Source organism: Ictidomys tridecemlineatus, chromosome 6 (assembly GCF_052094955.1).
Source record: "Ictidomys tridecemlineatus isolate mIctTri1 chromosome 6, mIctTri1.hap1, whole genome shotgun sequence".
NCBI classification, from domain to species: domain Eukaryota; kingdom Metazoa; phylum Chordata; class Mammalia; order Rodentia; family Sciuridae; genus Ictidomys; species Ictidomys tridecemlineatus.
The window spans coordinates 23,112,097-23,121,927 of NC_135482.1; the positions used below are offsets into that span (position 1 = coordinate 23,112,097).

General features: G+C 37.7%; 1 protein-coding gene across 1 annotated transcript; it reads right to left on the minus strand.

Annotated features, from left to right (window-relative positions):
• Positions 1-67: 67 nt before the first annotated feature.
• On the minus strand, positions 68-6,686 carry Snrpf (small nuclear ribonucleoprotein polypeptide F). Its single transcript, XM_005324449.4, has 4 exons — positions 6,529-6,686; positions 4,800-4,925; positions 771-835; positions 68-197 (listed from the first exon to the last, which is right to left on the minus strand). The coding sequence occupies exons 1-4, from the start codon at positions 6,529-6,531 to the stop codon at positions 131-133; spliced, it is 261 nt and encodes an 86-aa protein (XP_005324506.1). The 5' UTR covers positions 6,532-6,686; the 3' UTR covers positions 68-130.
• Positions 6,687-9,831: the final 3,145 nt, after the last annotated feature.

Below are 9,831 nucleotides of genomic sequence, written 5' to 3' on the forward strand. Positions count from 1 at the left end.
TTTCAACTATTTCAACATTTGAGCTTCGCATGTAAATATCTGCATATAAATAGTTCACAAGTCAAGCTGAAAAACAAAAACAAGTCTTTATTGTCTAGAAATATACATAAAGAAATCCCCATGAAAGTTGCTATTCTCTCATCTCCCCATCTTCTTCCTCTTCTTCAACACCTCTGATATAAAGGACATTATTACACCTGTAAATAGAAACAGTTCATTTAGTCGTTTCAACCAAAAATTGTATGATCTGAAATACTGTTGCTAGATTTTTTCATTATGAAAATACTACATGTTAGCTAAATTTACTTACTATGATTCTTGCTCTTTAAAAAAAAAATTTCACTTAGATTTGTTAAAAAGCCTGCTTAATTATGGTACTTATATTCTTTTTACCATGTGTTTGTCTTAATGACATTTTCATAAAATAATTACTAGAATTTGGAGGCTTGCTAATAATACTAGATAATGAGTACACCAAAAATCTTTTAGCAACCAGACTTAACTAAAATTCAAAACTAAGTTCCTGCAACTAAAGTCAATGAAAAAGATTACATCTATGAGCCAGTAAATGTAATATTAACACTAGAAAAAACTTAAGGATGAATAGCTCCAAAGTATTTAAATCTTACCTTTGACAAATTTTAACAATATCAAAGTCTAGTTATAGAATATTATGTTAAATTAAGTGATTAAAACAAAGTAATTCAAATTGAGGTGTTAATTCTAATGCTCACCACTAACTCCTTACATATACTACTGCTGTTTATTACCTTATTAAAACTTCACCAAGATGTCCAGACAATGCTCCATCTATGTACTCTTCTGTATTTGCAAGCTTTAAATAAAAAGAAATATATTAGTTTAGTTGCATAGGAGGAAAACTGTAACACACCTAATACTGGTGAGAGAACTTATTAACTGAGACCTTTCTATGCCAACAACTCAAATTTACCTATAATTAATAATTAGAAGATGGCCTTTTTATCACTACTGTACTTTTTGGTTGCTCTATAAACAGTCAATAAAATTAACATTCATGAAAGTGGAACTAATATGTAATAAAGCTTGTTTCAACAGAAGTTGTTAAAACTTTCAAGTTATGTAGTATTTCTTTCTATTAAATATCAAGAGTATAATCAAAGAAAGCACTCTCCAATTTATAAGTTGTAATTTAAAAGTTTTCAGAAAATTTAGTTCTAAAGTAGCAGACATTAACTTTTCTCATACTGAGATGTTCAAATGGGTATACAAATGCTGTGGTTAATATAACCAAAGAATTGAGTAAGAATTTTGAAAATATTTTTACTTACTAGTAAACAGGGAAAAACAAGTTGTTGAGATTAAAGAGTTGAGTTAGGAATAACCTTTGCAGTTATTTCGGGGAACTCTTATTTCTAATTTTAAATCAAAATTTTTAGATTTTTCTTTCTACTTATAGGTTATATACTTTACTTGTAATTAAAAAAAAAAAATCACCACCAGGGCCAACTAAAGCTCACAAAAGGAATAAGAACGGAGAGAAGAAGTTTCCTCTACAAGTGGCCAAGGGAAAGAAAAACAGGGTTTTAAGAGAATGTGTAGCAAGGGATTTAAGACATTTTAATGAATTAATCCTATTGCTAGATATTACTGCCTCTCTTGTAGAAACAAAAAGCAACAAATAACCCCCTGTACTCAGAGAATATGGTTTCATTTGAACCATATGGCTGTTGAGACAATTCATTTATACATAACAGTTATCAGAAATAATTAAGAGCTCTGGGTATGGTGGCACCAGCCTGTAATCCCAGAGGCTGGGGAAGGAGGATCGTGAGTTCAAAGCCAGCCTCAACAAAAGCACGGTGCTAAGCAACTTACTGAGATGCTGTCTCTAAATAAAATATAATAGGGTTGGGGATGTGGTTCAGTGGTCAAGTGCCCCTGAGTTCAATCCCTGGTACCCTCCCCAAAAATATTGAGAGCAATTTTTTAAAAAGATGATCATTTTTAGCGTATTCTCCAACATTTAGTTTCTATATTACACAACAATGCTCCAAAGGCTTTCCATCATTTAGTAAATTCAAAGCCCTTACCACTGCTTACAAGGCTATCCATTGCTACTATTCCAACCTAACTTTCTTTTCTCTGCTCTGACATTATTACTGTACTTTGAATACAAATCCCACAGGAGATTTGCTCTTGGCTCAAACTGGGATGCTCTTTCCCTAGCTATTTGAGTTGCCAGTTCTGATCTTGGCTTCTTTCACTTCCCCAGAGACACTATCCTATCTAACACTGCATGCTCTGTCACCCTTTTTCTGCTTTTTCTTTATAGTGTCTATAATACCTGATATTATATCATATTACACTATCATCTCTCACCACTAAAACAAACTTTTAAGAATAGGGACTTTGTTTGATTTATTGGTACATTTACAATATCAGAAAAATAATGGGTACTCAATAAAATTTTTAGTGAGTGAATAAACTCAAAAGCTGATATCAACATGGTTCAAATTCATGTTTCTAGCAGGCTTACTAGGAAGCTACATTAAGTCCAAGACCAAATATTAAATGATGATATTATTTATTCTTCTTTTCTAATGAGTATAGTTTCCGTAACATAAAACACTCTTTTAAATTGTACAACTCAGTTGTTTTCAGTATATTCACAAAGTTGTGCAACAAACATCACTAATTCCAGAATGTTTCATCATAATGGGTATGCTTTTTGGACTTTTCTATAGCTTTGGTAAATGACTCCCGTTTCAAGAGTTTTCCAGACCAAATCATGCTCTATAAGAACTCTGAGGCTCTTACCATCACCTATTCAGATGGTATATGTTTAAGGAAAACCTTAGCTCTGCCTACCTAAGTACTCCTGCTAGGACTATTTACAAGAATAGAATATTTAGGGTTAGGAATGTGGCTTAATACTTAGACTCACCACATCTAAGACACATTCAAAAACCTGGTTGGAAACTACAGCTAAATAACATATGACAAAAAATAAAAAAAGACACAATTAGACATTTCTCCAAAGATAAACAAATGGCCAATAAACACATGAAAAAGTGCCCAAAAAGAAATGCAAATCATAATGAGAAATCATTTCATATCCATTAAGATAGCTATAGACGAACATATATATATACATATAAATGTACTTATATAGATATGCATATCAGTGTACACACACACACACACACACACACACACACACACACACACACACACACAATAAACCTCATAAAATTAATAGGTGGCAAGGATATGGATAAACTCAAACCCCTATACAGAGCTGATAAGAATACAAAACCATGCATGCAGCTGCCGTGGCAAACAATATGGTAATTCCTCTAGAAATTAAACATAAATTCCACTTCTGGATGTGTACCCAAAAAAAAAACAAGACTTGAATAGATATTTATACATCTAGTTCACAGTTTAAAACAGCCAAAGGTGAAAATATCCGAGGTATCCATCAATAGATCAGAGAATTAAAATGTGATATATCCATACAGTGGACTATTAGTCACAAAAAATGGACGGACCCTGAATGTATTATGCTAAATGAAACAAGCCAAACAGAAAATGACACATACATTTGTCCCTTGGAATCTACAGAGGTGGTTCCAGAATCCACCTGCCACAGATCTGAAGATGCCTAAGTCCCATACATAAGCTTAGTATTTGCATATAACAGGCATATCCTCCATATATTCTGCATATCTTACATATACCTTAAGTCACTTCTAGATTACTTATAATACCTCACACAATGTAAATGCTATGTAAATAGTTATTATACTCTGTTGTTTGTGGAATAATGACAAGGAAAAATGTCTGTACATAATCAGTACAGACTCAATTTTCCCCCCAAATATTTTCAATCTGCAGTTGACTGACTCTGCAAACATAGATAATGAAACCCAGAGATACAGAGGGCTGACTAAATTGTATAAAGACAATGGTTAGCAGGGGCTGGGTAGGAGGACAGAGGAATGAAGGGTTATTTTTTAACGGGTATAGATGAAAAAGTCCTAGATATAGATGATGGTGATAGCTATATAACAATGAATGTATTTAATGCCACTTGATTATATATTTGAAAATGCTTAAAGTGGCTAATTTTTAATATATATTTTACTGCAATTAAAAAATTAATTGAGGTTGTGGCTCAGTGGTAGAGTACTTGCTTAGCATGTGAGAAGCACTAGGTACAAATAAATGAATAAAATAATGGTCCATCATCTAAAAAAATATTTTTTAAAAAATTAAATTACCAAAAAAAAAAAAAAAAAAACCAAAAAAAAACCCTGGCTGAATCATTTATGGAAAATAATTTAACAGACAAGTATTCAGGTTATCAATTCCCCTGGCTGATCCATATTTTCCATGAAGAAGTGCTTTTATTGGTTTACTTTGGTGTTGTGCCTTTAGCCCTTATTAAAAGTTGGAAGAATTTCACTTTAAAATTTTATTTCAGAGCTAAGAGAAATTTTGCTTCCTCCAATAAACTAGTGTGCTTCCCTAATAGTACTGATTCAAATGTCAAAGTGCTTCTCACTTTGTAACTATTAAGAGTAAAATCTGTGGCTGAATTTTGATTTAATCCCATGTCTTTCACCTAGTATATCACAGACATTCTCCCTAACCTTTACTTTATTCTTGAATTTTGCTTATGTTTGTTGATTTAATTGTAAGTACTCTTATTAGTCACATCAGAAATAAGGCAAAGAAATTTAGAAACTTCTTGAGAAATAAGGCAAAGAAAATTATAAATAAAATTTTATGAACTTTATAACTCTTTAGCTTACCTGCATGTTCATATAGCCATCTACAGATACCAGGTAGCCCTTGTATTCCATTCCCCACTTGAGTTTCACCATCACTGGCTTTCCTGTTAATCCATTGAGGAAAGGTTTGGGATTGAGGGGTAAACTCTGTGCAAAGAACAAAAAAAAAAAAAAAAAAAAAAAAAAGGATTTAACTGATTCTTTTCCCTTAGCTCAGCTTCCATCATCTACTCTACAAATTATCGATATTTCATATATCCACATGAAGCAGACTCTTGAATTCCTATTTTCATTTGTATTTATTGAAAAGCATCAGGAAAATTTAAATATCCAGTTAGCCAATTTCACCTTCAAATCATCAAATAAAAATATTCATTAGGTGCTTAAGAAACAATGAAAACCTGCAATATTCCTGTTCCAAGCTCTAAAGAAACAAAGTAACAGCACTAAACACACACAAAGACAGAGTCCTTGCCCTCCTGGGGTGGGTGGTGATGGTAAAGATAAACAGTTATATTGCATATTGCAATGTGCCGTACATATACATAAATCATATATATATATATATATATATATATTGCAATGTTGTGCACAAGGGTACCAAACCAATCCAGGGATGAAAAGAAATGTAAAGGGTGCCCAGAATAAGTTATGAGGTTATTTCCAGGGGGGAAAAGTCCTGTTCCAGATAAGGAAGGCCACCTTTGTAAAAGTAGGGAAGTCAAACAAGCTAATCTCAAGAAGACATAAGAATATGGTATTGTCAGTGAAAGCTCCCAATACAAGACTTCAGAAGAAAGCGAGGGGGCAGATTGTGCTTGATAGCCTTTCACTTTAATTCTGGGAGCTAATTTGACTTTTCTATCTTTAGTAGTGTTTCTTAATGCAATCGCTTTAAAGTTCACTTATTCTACAAACCACTAGAATTCCCAGTGAACTCAGACAGCCTCTCATCATTTTATCCATCATCTCCATAAAACCTTGCTACTAAACCCTCATGTTCAGCGTGATCTCAGAGGACCTGCGCAGTAACCTACTAAAGGGTCTCCAATTTAATATTCATGAAGCCAGTATTTTAAAAGTATATATCAAATAATGTATCTCTGTTTTAAATGCTTCAATGACTTCCACTTGCTCTCGGAGTGGAATCAAACCTCTTAATATGATCCAAGAGGTCCTCATAACTCTTATTCTTGTAGGCAATGGTAGCTTTCTGACAGTTCTTCTACTTGGTCAAGCTTGCATTCAGGCCGTAGTGCCTATGCTCCTTTTCCCTGTGCTTGGACACTCTTCCTCCTGCTACCCAGGTTAAATTTCACCTTCTAAGGAGGCCACTCCTGACCAGCCAATGTAACCACTCAAAGCATTCTGTCTGCTTCCTTCTTAGCGCTTACTTTAATGGCAACGATATTTTTCTGCACAGACTGGGATTCCCAGTATCAAGGAATGAAAGCGGATTCCGAGGTACTGCAGGTGAGCAGTAAAAACCCGCTTCCGTTTTGCCAGGACCCTGTAATCCCAACCAACCAGAATAGCTCACACCGGGATGCAAAGGGGCAGGAGGAAGCAGGGGATCTCGAGGGGGAAGGGCATAGGAAGGAGGGCGTGCATCTGCACCCCCAGAGCAGGGAGGAAAAGCGGGCAACCCGGTGCGCGGAGCATCACGCGGATGAATGGAAAGCGCGCGAAACACCACCGGGCCCGGCGAGGCTGATCGCCCTCCCTCTCGGGCAGTTCTCTTGCTCCTTACCATCGCGAATACCGGCGAATGCTGCTGGCTACTCGCCGCCGACCCAGCTGTAACCCGTCCCTCGTGACTGGAGCAGCTAACCGAGGGCCCGAACCACGGAGCTCCGGGAGAAATGGCCGCCAAATAGCATCGCGACCTTTCACCTCTCACCACGGTCCTCCGGATGCTCTGATTGGACGAAAAGAAATGCGTGCTGATTGGAGGAGGTGGCGGCAGTGTCTCCTAGCAACCTGCGGCGAGGCGTGGGTGGCCGGCGGAGGGCGGAGTGGTATTCTGCAGGGCTGGGTCCGGGAGACCGCTGGGCGTCCGCGTTGGCGACCCTTCCTGGAGTGGGCGGCTGGGAGGTGCTGTGCTCCCCGTGGAGCGGACGTGATCTCTGGTCAGCTGAGCTAATGACTGCTTACTCTGTCCTCTTACAACCGAGAGCTAGTTCCGGGCTCGCGAGTTCCTACTTCATCTCCCCCAGAATCTGTGTGTTGGGGGGGCGCCTCTGCCATGGCCCTCCGTCTCCCCGAAAGTTCTCCACACTAGAACGCCCACTTGGCCATTTTTAAGGTGGGAAGAGCAAGACTAGACAAGGGGAGGTGAGACGCACCGAGGAGGGTCGGGCACAGACTTGGTTGAAGACGAGTCTAGGACGCGGTGTGACGGGCTCCGGGTGGTTCTTTTGCTTCGCCGGCTGAGAGCCGGCGCGGTCTGTGGACCTGCGTTTGTAATTCAGGACCTGGGAATATTACACTGCCAGGAGTAAGGTATCAATTACGCTGGTCTTTCCCATAATCGTGGGGTTTCCGGGCAATTGACTCGCTTGATCTGAAATGCAGTGCCATTCTTGGAGAACGCTGCCTTTGGGGAATATCGCTTTTTTGCACCTTTAAGGAGATAGATTGAGCAGTGAGCCATCGGTGTTTTTTTCTGGAGGCATTACAGAGCAGAAAGAGTTTGGAGGCAACGTGTTGGGTAGTGTCCTAACCCCCTGAGGTTTTGTTCCTCAGCTGTATCCTGGCTCTAAAAAGTAATGCCATCCTCAAAGTGTGGTGAAAATTAAATAATGTAAAGGCGATTAAAACTGCTCTGCTAAGGGCTCAGTAGGTGTTGTTATTTTAATATTGTCCGTATAAATTTTGGAGAAGACTGACAAGACACAGTAATTTTTAGTCTACACCAGTTTTTGAAAATGTTTACCCTAAGGTTCAGTGGATTTTTCTCTTAGTGTCAGTCATTCATAAATCTTCAGCCTTTTTATGGATTTTAGTGCCTGCTCTTTCCCAACAGTTTGGAAACCTTTCTGAGGAAAAGGGAACCAAAACGTATTGAATACCTCCCATGTTCTGTTAGGATATTTCATGTAATTTATTGTATTTAAATCCTCATGGTAGACAGGCACAGTGATGCATGCCTATAATTCCAGCAATCTGGGAAGCTGAGGGCTGTGGTAGGAGGATGGCGAGTTCAAGGCCAACCTGGACTACTTAGCAAGACCTCTTCTCAAAATGAAACAAAAAGGACCAGTGACGTGGTTCAGTGGTAGAGTGTTTGCCTAGTGTGTATGAGGCCCTGGGTTCAATCTTGCACCACTAAAAAGAAAACAAAACAACAAAAACGCTTACAGTATTTCAAGGTAGGTATTATTATCCCCATTTTGTAGGTGAGACAGGTTTAGAGAGGTTACATATTCTTGCTGAAAGATACTAGAAGATAAAATAGCTCCAATACCTACAACTTTTCTTTACACCAATGTTGTCTCACCCCCAAAGATGTTTGAGAACAAATGTAGAGAAATACAAATGTTAATATAGAATGGTAAGGATAGAGTTTAGAGTTTTCTTTTTGAATTCATCATCTTCCTTTTATTTATTCTCATAATCTCAGCATCTTATTGTTCTATGATTATGGTCAGAATTAATCAGAGTAGGTTTAAGGGGAGAAAAACTGAAGATTTGTGTGTTTTCTGTCTGGTAGAAGTTTTGTACATATTATGTCAAACCCGAATGATGGTAGTATTTTTTATTCAAAAAATTAAGACTCAGAAATACATTTTCTTCTGCAGATCATATAGCCACTAGCCCTAGATTAGAATTCAAGTCTTTTTGCTGTTTAAAACCCACTGCACCACTGTATAGAGACAATCATGCCTTAAAGGAAACCTGGTGTTATGGTTAGAAGCCAAGACTGTCTGAAATTAAATCCTGGCCATGTGTGAGTTGTCTCTGCTCCGGTTTCCTCATTAGTAGACATAATAATGGTGGCAACTATCTTACAGGGCTGCTGGGTAGCATGCAGTATTTGTAGTGCTGTGTCTCCTGATGCTGAGCAGTTTCAGTAACTAGGCATGGGCAAGCAAGCAGGTCCATGGACCACCACAGCGTAACCAGGGGGACTGCTGCATTCCCACGGGAAGAGGGACCTGCTTACTTTCTGTTTGTTGTTCAAAAAGTTCTGGGTCCTTGGCTCTGGTTCCCAGCTCTGGTGGAACCTCTATCTGGGTAACATCCTTCTGGGCTCATCACTTTACCCAGGGCACTTGGGGGCAGGAGAACCAACATAAGAATGATAATGCCCCTGCCCTTTGTTGTGCTATGTTACAAACTGCCTTGCTCTGACTCAATGAATCTCAGCGTCTATTTTTGGCACCTGTAGAGGGGTTTATTCCTTGCCACTTAAAGTTCCTAGCTCTTTTTCGTAGGATTGACATGAAATTAAAAAAAATTACATAATATATACAAAGCATTTAGTACACTATCTGGTTGGAGTTGGTGTTTAATAAATCTTTGTTCCCTCCTACATTTATATTCAATCAGAATCTAACCACAATCCCCCCAAAACTCTGGTGTAAGTAATGTGAAACCTGTATAAAAATAGCACCTTATTTATTTATTTTAGATCTCCATAAAATGGACCTAAAGGAAAAGTATTAAAAAGTAATCCAGAATTTTAAATTTAAATTTTAAATAAATTCCTTAGTCCAGAATTTTCCATGGAAACAGAACCATTGCCAGTCCTGGCCTTTAAGTGTGCTCCAATGATTAAGTCAGCATTGATCAATCAGTGAATGCTAAACTTAGAACCCTAGAGACACCTAGTCTAAACATCTGGTTTTGTAGATAATGAAATGGCATGAATTAGACCTAGGACCTTCCTAGGTCCTAGAATTCATGCATTTCTCATTACACCACGTTACCTTTTTTATCATCTAATTTATTCTACAAAGGATTTTGTTTTAATCAGCTTTTTCTTTTTTTTAATTACATCATGTATTTTATAAAACATTGTCATATAGGATTTAATCAGCAAAGTAAAACT

Bases quoted from the DNA above. Each gene is read 5' to 3' on its own strand.
- Snrpf (XM_005324449.4), bottom strand. The intron at 836-4,799 runs GTAAGCTAAAGA...TTTTATTTAAAG, and splicing joins ATGGCTATATGAACATGCAG to CTTGCAAATACAGAAGAGTA. The intron at 198-770 runs GTAATAAACAGC...TTCTATTTACAG, and splicing joins CTTGGTGAAGTTTTAATAAG to GTGTAATAATGTCCTTTATA.